The 12,664-nt window shown below is 42.3% G+C and overlaps 1 protein-coding gene across 6 annotated transcripts in view; it reads right to left on the bottom strand.

Annotated features, from left to right (window-relative positions):
• CTDSPL (CTD small phosphatase like) overlaps positions 1-12,401 on the bottom strand; it is an 80,924-nt gene extending 68,523 nt beyond the window's left edge. For 2 of the 6 annotated variants that reach the window (XM_048317278.1, XM_048317372.1), the window contains exon 1: positions 11,920-12,394. In XM_048317278.1, the coding sequence (XP_048173235.1) occupies positions 11,920-11,995 (76 nt within the window). In that variant the 5' untranslated portion in view covers positions 11,996-12,394. Of the gene's footprint in view, positions 1-10,032; positions 10,082-11,919 lie in introns of those variants that run through there. The other 4 variants (XM_048317447.1, XM_048317538.1, XM_048317059.1 and 1 more) reach the window with 4 other exon arrangements.
• Between the last annotated feature and the right edge of the window lie 263 nt (positions 12,402-12,664).

Genomic DNA, 12,664 nt, shown 5'->3' with positions numbered 1-12,664 from the left:
CATTTCTGTTTGTTGAAAAAATAATGATTTTTTACCTAGGAATTTCTAAAATTATTTCAATTGAATTCCAACACCCCCTTATCCACAGCACAAGGATAAACAGAGCCTAAACTAAACAGATATTAACTTTAAGAGGAATTCAGGATTATCTCAGCACATTCTGCAATGAGTCAGCCCAGACTTATTTTACTCTTATCTGTTTCTTAGTGCCCACTGAAGGCATTTCCAAAATAAAACCAAGGTTGCTTCTATGTTTTAGTACAACCATTACTCAAACAAATGCACACCCTTGTACACCAGCATCCCCCTTCCCAAAGGGGCTGGAGAGTGGTTTGTACAGGCTGAGTGCCAGGTCACCTTGCTAAAAATTGTACTGCTGTGTCCTCCTGGTCACCACCACAAGGTCACCTTTGAGATTTCCAGGAGTAGTTTCATGCTCACAGTTTATATCCCTGCTAATATTACTGGGAATTTTTTGTTTGCTTCATTTTGGCTTGCTTGATTTTATTCCTGGGGAGTGTGTGTGTTGGTTTTTTGTTTTCTTGGATTTAGGAGCTCAGGCAATTATTTTTTTATGTTGCAAAGCTCCAAGCAGTATTTTTAGATTTACAATTTAAGAAGACTGCAAGTGTTATTTGAGGAGAGTTCAGTGAAACAAATATTTTTGGGTGATGAGGGGAAGAACCAGAACTATCTGGGGCATCAGGAATTCACCACTGTGGAAACTGTGTTTCAACAGAAACACAACAGCACAAGGTCAACATAAAGTTTTGCACTTCAGGGCTTAATCCAGCATATTACACAAAAAGAAATGGCAGTTTCACTCTATTTAGGACTTTTCCTGAAAGGACACTTTGAAAAATTATAAAGCAAAACCTCCTTCTGATGTCTTCTTTTTTGTTACCAAATGCTATTCTGCATCCTGTGGAAATGGCACCTGACTGAGGGATCCAGGGACACCTGGTCCTTAGGAATCTACTGAAGTTGTTTCCTGCATCTGGGGCAGGTTCGGTCCGAAAGCTCATTTTTCTCCTTATAATATGATCACAGTTTTGTATCATGAGATAGTAACAGTATTTAGCACTTACATTTAAGATAAACAACTGATTGATTTAAAGGTACTGAAAAGAATCCATCACTGCCACAAGTGACATTTTTAAAAACATTCTGCTCTCAGAGCTCCCTTGCCTGCCAGAACGATGCTAAACAGGTAATTTATAATGATGTGCAGAAGCAACAGCACAAGTAAATACAGGCATGAGACCTGAACAGATTCCTATTTCAAAACTGTCAAGTTTGATTTCTAGTTTTGTTTGCATTTTTGTCTTTTTCCCATCATGACATGTTTACCGAAGGGAAAATGGAGGCAACTGTACGGTAACATGTTGGGCACCAACAACTCTGAAAGATTTATAGGAAAAAACCCCCAAACTATCATAATACTAACACTGAATGCTCTTTGGAGCAATGCTAGTTAGCATGTAATTAGTGTGTACAATTAGTTGTTAGAAACCTTCCCAGTAGAGACAGCAAGAATTTGCTGGAGTTTCAGATTTCTTATAGGGCAGGGAAAAAAAAAAAAAAAAAGGCATTTGAATTTCAGGGCAGAGTTTGCATTAAGCTGACAGTTTTATCACGGTAATCTGGAGCCAGAAACATTCACGTATTCAATCCACTCTAAAATTCAGAAGGACATTTCCTGGTTTTCCTTAGGTTTCACTTTCAGTCTCCATTAAACTTCTCCATACATTCCTCTCTGACATATTTAATCTCAACACAAGAGGGAATCTTCCAGAAAGACAGGCGATTTTGCAACGTGAGGAAAAAGGAAGGCCACAACTATGCACTCACGATAAACCCGATTAAACAAATCCAGTTAAAATCTCACGATAAACCCGATTAAACAAATCCAGTTAAAATCTCATTCCTTTGTGGATAAGCACAGACCTCTACACAGATGCAAATTGTTTTCCAGTTATGCTGTAAACCCCCTCCTTCTGGGGCTTTCCAATTTATGTCAATGCGTAATTAGCAAATGAATTGCTCTGCAGATTGCATTCAGTACTCTTTTCCTTTTCTTTTCTTAATTCCCCAACTAACGTAACCTTCCCCCCTCTCCACTTCCAAAACTCTCAAAATCACTTTCAACTTGCGGATTCTCAATGAAATCACCTTCACATCATAAAAAGTAATGAGAACTGGCAGCTGGCCAACAAATGACTTGGCAAAGGTAATCATCTTCCAGCACCCATAACCCAGCACAGGAAAACTGTCGGCGAGTTCAGGATAAATACAAGCACAAACACTTGACATGCTCAGTTGGTCACTATGCAATGAAATTTTACCCTTCCTTCCTATACTGCCCCATCCCTGGAAGTGTTCAAGGCCAGGCTGGATGGGGCTTGGAGCAGCACGATCTAGTGGAAGGTGTCCCTGCCCACGGCAGAGGGTTGGAACTGGATGATCTTTAATGTCCCTTACAATGCAAACCATTCTATGACTGATTCTATATGCTGAACACAATCAGTATCTTTATAATACTGTTTTTCAGTATATAATGCATCAGTTATAACAAATGCAAATTGCTGCCAGTTCATCCTGTTCAGGAATTCCCAGGTAAACAATTTTGGAAACCATTTCTTCACAGGTTATGCACCTGTATGATGCAGGAGCAAACACTTCCTTTAACTCAAATGGGATATTCTGCCTTTCACTCTGAAGCCATGCTGTACCCTGGGAAGAGCCCTGAAGCACTCATTCTATTATTTTGGTTATTTTTCATGCATCTCCTCCCTTTAAACATAGCACAACATTCCTTGGAGGTGATAAAAGACCTTTATCCTCCTAAATTTCAACACAAAGAACATCTCACCTTACGAGACAGCTCCTACACCACTCTGGCCAGCTTGCCAGGAGACAATCTGTCCATGTAATATTGTCCAGGGCTCCTCCTCACTGCACCACCTGAGCCCCAAACATCCACTACAGCTTCTCAGAGAATCATAAAGCTTGGAAAAGATCTCTAAGATAGAGTCCAAGCATTAACCCAGCAGTGACACACCAGAATTATCCCCGGACACAGCCATCAAACACCTCAGCCCCTTGAGCTTCAACAGCATCAGAACAGAGGCAGCTGTTGCAGTCCAGAACTTCTGATGGAAGATAAGAAGGCAAGCAAGCAAAACAAGGCAAGCAAGAGAATTAAAAAAACCCCAGAAGGTCAAAGATTAATTCCAAAAATCCCTGTGAAATACATGGAGGTGTTTTCCCTGAAATGCTTCACTTTACACTGCCTTCATCAAATTGTTCATGTGTATCTTTAACCAGTTTTAGTTGAAAGAAGTACCATAAGCCCATTTTAAAAAAATGTTAAGGGTTTTGTGAAGGTTTAATGAGATACTTCATAATTGTACCTTTCTCTCCAGGTGGTAAATGTTAGACCTTTCTTTGTGCTTGGCTGAAGGAAGTATATAAATGATTAAATATTTTCTAGGAATGTGCCACTATTGACCTCTCCCCTGCAGAATGCCTGTATCTGACTATCACTAGGAAAAATTGCCAACTTCACAGTTCAAGCAAACCTCACACTGCAAACGAGCTTCAAAATCTACACCCACCATTCTGGGCTTCACCAAGGTGGACCTGCTGCAGCAACACCAGGAGGCCACAAAAATGCTCTGAGAGCTGGAGAACCTCTGGTATGGAGACAAAGGGCTGGGGGTGTTCACCTGGAGAAGAGGAGAAGGCTTTGGGGAGACCCTGGAGCCACTTCCAGTGCCTGAAGGGGCTCCAAGAGAGCTGGAGAGGGACTTGGGACAGGCCAAGGGGGAATGGCTTCAAACTGACAGAGGGCAGGATTAGATGGGGTATTAGGAAGAAATTCATCCCTGTGCGGGTGGGGAGGCCCTGGCACAGGTTGCCCAGAGAAGCTGCGGCTGCCCCATCACTGGAATTGTCCAAGGCCACGTTGGAGAGGGTTTGGAGCAGCCTGGTCTAGTGGAAGGTGTTGGAACAAGATGATCTTTAAGGTCCCTTCCAACCCTAACTATTCTTTGACCCTACGAAAGCTTTCCTCTAATTAGATCCCTGGTAACCACATGTACGTGCACTCGTGGGTAATGAATGCAAGTACGTAAATATTGAGGCATGAAAATACAAGACAGCTTTTGTGGACAGAAATAAAGCAGCACTGTCTGCCAATTGTTAAATGCATGCTCAGAATGACTTGGTAGAAAATTTGTATCTTTTAAAAAAATTCTTTGCTAGCATTGCTTCAAAAAAACCATACCTGGACTCTTCTGCACGTGTCCACTGTAACAGCACCTTTGTGGCAGAAATTCTTTATGATGATTATGAGGACTGAAACTGATTTATCTACCCCAAAGCGTTCTCAAAGGCAGGAGCTCATCCTGAGGAGCTGGAAGCACATCCCACCCTCTGGCTCCCAGAGGCCAGGGGAGGAGTTCCATACTCCAAGAGGATGGCCAACCTTTGCATATCATCAAATAAACAAGAAAGTTTCAAATTTTACTGCTGATTACAGCAGGCCAGGAAACAGCAAGATTAGTTTTACTGCCAATTCCGCTGGGAATCCTGGAGGACAAGTCAGGAAGCAGAGAGCTGCCAGGGTGGGGGAGAGCATGGCAGTGAATAAAAATCAATACTTCACTTGCTACCAGGAAAATAAGGTTTGCAACAGTGGCAGCAAACAACTGGCCAGTTACCCAGAAGAGAGGACTCGACTTTAAACAGCACCATCAATATGCAAACTGTGACTGCAGGCTGAGGTTCATGAAATATTTGCTTCCTACAAACCTGTCCTGAAATTTTTGAAACATTTTAAAAGTTACATACACATTAGATTTTGACAGACCAGGCATCCATTATTTGGGGCTGCTCCTCTGTACAAAACAGGCCCTGCAGTGTCTTATTCTCCCATCTGTCAGGCTTTAAACATATTAATAAACATTCAGAATAGAGTAATAGTTTATTGAAAAAATAAATAAAGAAAAAAAATCTCATTTCAAACCCCCTGACACCCTTAGAATCCAAGTCTACCATGTATTTATTCAGCTTTAACTCGCAATAAATTTTCTAGATAATAGAATTCTCATTTCTAGTGCAGCCAATCACTTGTAATAATTGGGTTCTTCTTTTTACAAATCATACTTTATTATCTTGTACAAAGAAAACAAGAAGTGGCACTTTGCAAGTGATCATTTTGATAACAGCCTGAATAAAGCCTACAAGCTTTAGAACAGGACTTTCTCTGCTCATTTGGTTGAAGTTGATATTTTTACTGCTAATATCTGCGTTACACAGTAGCAGCTGGCACTGGAAGAACTGGACCGTATAGAACTCTTGGATTTTTTTTTCTTGTCTTACAGCAAACATTCCAGAAATACAAAAAAAGGCCAAAATTATACCACAGCAGATCACGTGGAACTTATTTTCACTCAGATCTATTTAGATGCTACTTATGCTTTCCATAATCATCCCATCCATGTCTGTTTTACGCCTCAACCTCTCCAAGTAAAAATAAAGCAAGCTCCCCTCAAACTCCAGCAAAAGCAGAATTTATAGAAGATTAACACTGCCAACGTGAAACTCTTGAAAGTGTCTGTGATGACATTAAAGAACAAAAGGATCCTTTCCTCTGTGCCTGCCTGCAGCTCTGGGAGTTCAGCAGAGAATTTAAACCCAGTGAGATGTCACCCTGTTGAAATACAGCTTAGATCAGGAACATCCACTAGAACCGACTCATGGAGACTTAGGAGATGTTGCTAAATGTTTCTGGGAGATTTTCCAGCCAGGTTTCCACTGCTGAGAGGCACGGGATGGTTTACAATCCCTACCAGCAATCCAGATGTGATCTTTAAACATCTAAACACGCTTGGCCCGTTGTAGTTCTATCAGCCCTTCTCTTGTTTCAGCTTGGAAGTTTCCACTCCTTTCTGGAAATAATTCTGAGCTGGGATAAGGGAACACACAAAACCACCCAAATGGGTGGGCAGAGACCCTCAGACTTCATCATGGGAGCACCCACTGCCCAGGAGTGGTCAGGGCAGGTTGGGAGCCCATCACAGATGCCAAAACTATTCCCAGTCCCACCACCAGCCTCTGCCTGGGGTACCCAGCCCTCATGAGCCAGGATTTCATACTTTGCTCTGTCCTCCAAACAGGCTGGAGCATTCTGGCAGCTCTCAGCTCCTTCCTGGTCCTACATATATCCACATTCCTCATTGCTCTCCCAGCAAGATACATCTCCCAGGCAGGGAGGAGAAAGAGGGATGAGGCACATTTTCCCCTTCTGATTCACACAGTGGGCAAAACCTAAGGAAGAACGTAGATAATTAGACCTGTCTTTGCTTTTCCCGTTCCTTTTTTTTTTAAAGAAAGTGTTAACTCTTGTGGACAGAAACACTTCAAATACAATTCAAAGTAATGCATCCAAAATTCTCTGTTGGCTGGGCTTGAGTAACGGACAAGTTCACCTCCCAAGTTATCATTTCCATATCCAGGACTGCCTGAAACTGGATTTTTAATTGAAAATGTAATACTGAGTCCCAACCATGGTGGTCATTGCCAACATCTCAAAACTCAGCAGAAAACAGAAGTACACGTGCTTATAGAAGGAGTATCTAGGAACTGACATATATATAAAAACTGTGGGACAGATCTAATTTGCAACCATTTTCATGTCAGAATGGTAACTTCTACATGACAGTCAAACTCATAAATTAAGTGTTCCATGATGGGAAAATGAGCCTCCCACAGTCAAACCTATCTCTGAGGGCAACAGGAACGTCCTTCACAACAGCGACCAAGTCAGGGAGTTTCATTTCTCTTGGCCTTTTGCCTTCTCAGCATTTCAGTTTTTATCCCTTTAAAGAAACAAAAATGGACCCGTTATCCAGAGGCTTATTTGGAATGTTCAGCTTAAACTCTGAAAGCTGAAGCGTGGCATCGATCACGCCACATTTTACTGATTATGTCAGAAAATGCCATTTGCATTTCTGAATACTGAATTAACAAAATGTAGGTCAACTTTGTTGGGCTGGGTTTTTTTTTTTTAAAGGCATGTTAAACTTCTGAACACTTTAACTAATCACTGAATTGAAACCAGTATGAATTTGAGGTGACAACAAGCACTGTGAAGAAACGATCACACTGCAGGTTACAGACACTGATTGAATATTTGATATTCAGGCAAATTATCATTCCCATTACTGCACTTCTGCCTGTTAACTGCAATCCTAAATCAAATCTTGGGTTACTACAGGTTGCTACAGTCTTCCTGGAACACAAAACCTACTGTATGGCTTCTGGTTTCATATACCAACTATGTCATTAGTTAATGATTTAAAATTTTACCCTCTGTGAGCAATTCACATTCCACTGGACTGCTAGAGTGGTTTCCACTTTTTTTTTTTCCCCCCTTTAAATGCTACTTTAGTGTTAAAATTCTGAAGTCAATACTATAAATCTGTTGAGACAATGTCTCAGGATCATTAACATATGTTCAAGTGTTTGAGTACTCTGAATCCTGGTGATGTAATGGCAAAAAAGCATATTCAAAGTATTTTCAGCTATATTAAATATGGTTTTTCTGTTGAAGACACAATTAAAGACACTTATTTTGGCTCTTAACTTGAGATCTTCAGAACTCCTTATTTAAAATTATAATGAGTATTGGTCTCATTGCTGGTTTTTCCAACTCTATTTGAAAGAAAAGAAGGCAAAAAAGTTTGTGAAAACATCCACAGGGATTCACACTGTGACTGAAAAAAACCTAATGGTTCAGGTTGCAGTGTGAACCCCTTTCATATAATTTACTGAAGAAGACAATTCACACCTGTAGGGACACAAAAACATTCTGTTACTCTAAATAACTGAAAATAGACAGTCAGCTGACAGGCAAATTTTATAGAAGTCAGGAAAGATGTATCTGAAGAGAGAAAACAAAACACCACAGCCTGAAGCAGGTACCTGAAGGACTGGGCTATTTTTCACTCCTATTTAACTTAGCACATGGAAACAGCCAAGAATTTGCATCATTTATGAGGATCAAATTAATGCAGGCAGGTAAAAAAGGCAAATTCACTTCTTTGGACTGAATGCCTGTTGCCCATCCATGACCATGTTCTCAACGTGACACTCAGAGGAGCTCTGTCAGCACTGCCCAGTTTTCTGTACATTTAACCACACTGATTTTACATTAGGGGTCTCTGAGTAATAAGAATTAATAACAATTAAAAAAATAAAAATAACCAGTTGATTTTATCTGTACTGATTTATAGAGATCCAGACTTCCAGTTGTTCTTCGTACTTTGTATTTGTATTTTTTTGTAGTTGTTCAAATTGACGCCTGACAAAACAAACCTCTTTTCCCATACGTAGGTCTCTTTCTTTTAGTTTCAAGTTTGTTAATGTTCCCGATTTCCAGAAGTGCCAGATGACCGCAACATAAAATATTTCTGCAAAGAACTACTATTTTTGTTACTTAAAAAACTAACAGGGAATTGAATTCTCTGTGAATTTAGTGTTCAAAGTATTTCCAGGCACCTACGTATCACTTCCAGTTGGGAGAACCTAAGTTTCTATTTCCCAGAACTAATTTAACAACATAGATACGGGCCAAAATCCTCCAGCAGCATGAACACCACAGGCATTTGAGAACATTACAATAATAATAATAACAATAATAAAATACGATTGTAGCAAACCTTTCATGCTCAGCTTTCATTTTGACAGACAACTAAATCCAGTGCACCACCATGTGGCAACACACTAGGGAATGGTTCACATACCAAGACCTGGTTTTTTCCACCTTCGAAATTTTTTGCCATTTGTTAAAAAATAAATGTTAACAAATCCCTCTTAGTGTTTACAAGCTCCCCCTTAACAAGTTGCCACAGCTTCACTTATCTCAAAAGGTATTTTTTAATACACCTGGACTAGCAAGAAAATGCTTGAGCACTTTTATTTGTAAAGCACAGTATTTACCTAAAAACATAACTGCCCCAGGACCACAGAACCAGCTCTGTTTCTTGCCAACCTCGCTCCCTCGCACAGGAGAAATTTGGCATAAGCCTGTACTGCACATTGAATTCCTTTTAAAACATAAATACATTTAAAAAAAATAAATCAAGCTAAATGCTGGTCTCACATCTGATTAAAAGCTTAAAAGAAATCTTGGGGAAAAATCAAAACCTTGAAGGTATACACATGCATTATTTAGCAGCTGCTCAGTTACTGTGGAACTGCCTCTCTCCAGCTTAACAACAGGAAAATAAATTCATTTTTTTCCACAAGAAACACCAACACAAGGTCTCAAAAACCCTAAGAAAACCCTGATTCCCAAAGCCCCCACATGCCCCTTAGTACCCTGGAATTTATGTCTGCAGCCAAACTAGGAGGAAAAAAACCAGCTTTTCATTAAACTGGACAGCCTTGGCTCACACCACACAGCTGTATTTCACCGTATCACAAAATTCCAGAATTCAGACTCAGCTGATTCTGGATTTCATGAAACAAAGAGTTAATTCATTTTGCCTTAACATATTTGTGAGCCATTTTGTACCAATACACTCAGCTCAACCTGAATTAGCAGCAAGGACTCACTTAGCAGCAGCCTCCTGCTAGGAGCCGTATCTGGATTCCCTATCTCCGCTCTGGGCTCTCTCTCTCACAGCTCACTGGACCTAAAAGCTCTGCTAAAACCGCTCAGAAATCTGACAGAAAATTGGGTGACGCGATGTGCAGCCACGCCAGGGAGGCAGGTAGAGCAACGGGTTTCCACAAGCTCCGTACCTCGAGCACCGGGAAAACCTGTAGTGGAAGAGGTTGGAGCAAGCAGCACTCTCCTTCCAGAGCCCAGGACGGACAGACCCGCACTTCTCCTGCTGCAAAAGTTGCTCCGGAGTGATTTGAAAGTCTCACCACAGAGCTCATAGTCAATCCACTGCATGCACTGTAACCACATTAAAAAAAATAAAACCACCAAAAAACCCAAAAAAAAAGAGAATTCACCTCCTGTTTGAAGATGACGCTGGAGTTTCCTCATCTCCAACACCAGCTCCCCTCCTTCCCCTCTCCCCCAGCCCAGCCCTGCTAACACAACACGAAGCCTGAAAAGCTCCTTCTCTGCAACGAAGACCATCATGATTTTCTGCCAAAGACAAACCAATAGCAAGAACACAATGCACATTATGCAAGTTACTGCAGAGTTATGCAAGTTAGATGCATATTTTCGCTCGCTCTGCCCAGGACTCCGAAGCCACTTGTTTGATGTGGATGCCTACTCTTATTCCAAGCTGTCAAATCTTCCCCTGCTTGTCTCAACTGGCTTTTTTGCACTAAAATTTCAACCAGCTGCTACAGATATTAACGAAGCCCTTCCATTACATACAATAACATAGGCCATTAAAACCACAACATCTGAGCACAGTATCACATATGTCTACCCCAAGCCAGGTCTTAGGGAGACACAGTAGGCAGAGCACAGCACCTTGTTCACTGTAGATACCCCACGTTCCACACTGCCAAAACAGAGGAAAGCATCAGAAATCTTTTGAGCCAAACCAGGCCTCATGGTGGAAGTAACACCTCACAAGCAAAAGGAATTGAAGAGTTACATGAACACTCCTATGCTGAAAATAAGTAATTTTTGTTCAAACACCCCCCAAACCTGATGGCCTTTTTTTTTTTTTTTTTTTGTAAATCTACCTCCATACTTCTGCAGTCAGCACTGGTGAAGTGGGAAGACCAAGATTTCACGTATGGCCTTACAGTCAAAAGTAACTAGGAGCAACTTCTCCAACAATCTGAGACCCCTCACTATTTCCAAGATGAGCCACACGAAAATGGAAGCTATTTGGGCACTAAACCCATCAATTTCAGGGCAAGATCTATCAATCCACCATTTTTAGACGACCACTCAGAGGTCTGACCGTACCTACCAGGCAACATGGACATAACTCTTTATTTCTAATTTCTGCCCCTTCCTCCCTATTTACCTGCACTGCCCGTAACAAAGCATAAAACTGACATCCAAATAACTTCCCAAACCTGTGAACAAGCCCCCAGAACCTGAACCCTCCTGTTCACCACCAGACACAAGGACACGGCCACTTACAGACCCCGAGACTGCTCAAAGCTTCTGAAAGCAAACAAGGTTAAGGGCACTTGTCAACATCCAGACTTTTGAAGGGAAGCAGCTCCTTCGGCCAGGCTGGATTCATCTCATTTGGGAGCAAAACCCAATCCAAGTGTGATGCCTTATGCAAGCAACAACTATTTATCTGGGGAGTAAATAGAGCCCGCTTCTACAAGTAGCCCGTGTCTCTCCCTGAGAAGCACAAATAATCTCCAACAAACCTGAAAGCTGCACGGATTCTGAAATGTGAGGAAGGGAGGAATATAGGAAAGAAATCTGGAAATTGTTTTCTTTAAAAAAAAAAAAAAAAAAAAAAAAAAAAAAAAAAAAAAGGAGAGGGGGAAAGAATTTAAAATCTTTACAGCAGGTATTTCAAAACCTTCCAACACACCCAGCACAGGTATCCCTTCCCTGGAGCAGGGCACTAACTGCACAGTGACCACCTTATAAAGTTACCTCCCCGAACCTCGGGGAACAAGAATATTTTATTTAAATGACCGATGAAATTCGGTATTTAAACACTTTTAACAAGTTCTCAGCTGTATCCACCAAGCCCTTTCGAAGACCTTCATGCAAATACCTTCATCCCACAAAAAAAAGAAAAAAAACAACAAAAAACCAGCCCAAACCCAACAAGCTCTCCTCTCTTCCCAGCAGCCTAGAGAGGATTATACGGTCACTGAAGAATGCGAGTTGTTACTATGTGCATTTTTAAATAGAGGGGGGAAAAAAATCATAAGGAAAGAGAGAAAGCAGCTCACCTTTATCCTGAGTGCAGGACAGGATCTCCTCCTCTTTGGGGTTAGTCACCTGGGTGATAATGGACGGGTTGTCCATGGAAACAGAGTGAGATTCCACCTGGCTATTTCCCTCTCAGAGGCAGGCTTGTGTGCGGGGGGGGTTGGGGGGTGCTGGGGGGAGCGGGTTGGTTTGTTTGTTTAAAAAAAATCAAGACTCAGGTTTGTATTTGAAAAAAAAAATAAAAACTATTAAAAAAAAAACTAAAACAACCGAAACCTCAACAACCAACTCCTCCAGGAGCGAAACCGAAGGGAAGGGGGTGGGAAGGACGCCAAACGCGATGCCACCGAGGCCTCCTGCCGGCGCCAATTCTGCACGGCGGAGGGGGGAAAAGGAGCGCAACCCCCTCCCCCCTTAAAAAAAAGAGAATTAATCCAATTCACCCTTCCGGGAAGCCCGCCGAACGCTTCCCCCCGAGCCCCCGCCGCCTCCCGAGGCGGGGGAAGAGCCCCCGTCCCTCCGCTCCGCGCCTCCCCCCGCGGCCTCACGCCGCCCCCCGCATCCACCTGAGCCGCCCCTACATACCCCCCCCTGCCGCCCGCCCCCGCGCTTATCTCATCCCCGCGCCCCCCTTCCTCCCGCGGGCAGCGCTCGGCGGAGCGACGCCGGGCCGCCCCCTCCACCTCCTCCTCCTCCTCCTCCCCCCGTTCCCGGGTCGCGGGCGAGGAGGGAAGCGCGGCGCGAGGGGAGGAAGGGAGGGGAAAG

The sequence above is a fragment of the Corvus hawaiiensis genome, chromosome 1 (assembly GCF_020740725.1).
Source record: "Corvus hawaiiensis isolate bCorHaw1 chromosome 1, bCorHaw1.pri.cur, whole genome shotgun sequence".
Lineage (NCBI taxonomy): Eukaryota > Metazoa > Chordata > Aves > Passeriformes > Corvidae > Corvus > Corvus hawaiiensis.
This window is presented reverse-complemented; position numbering and strand designations above follow the sequence as displayed.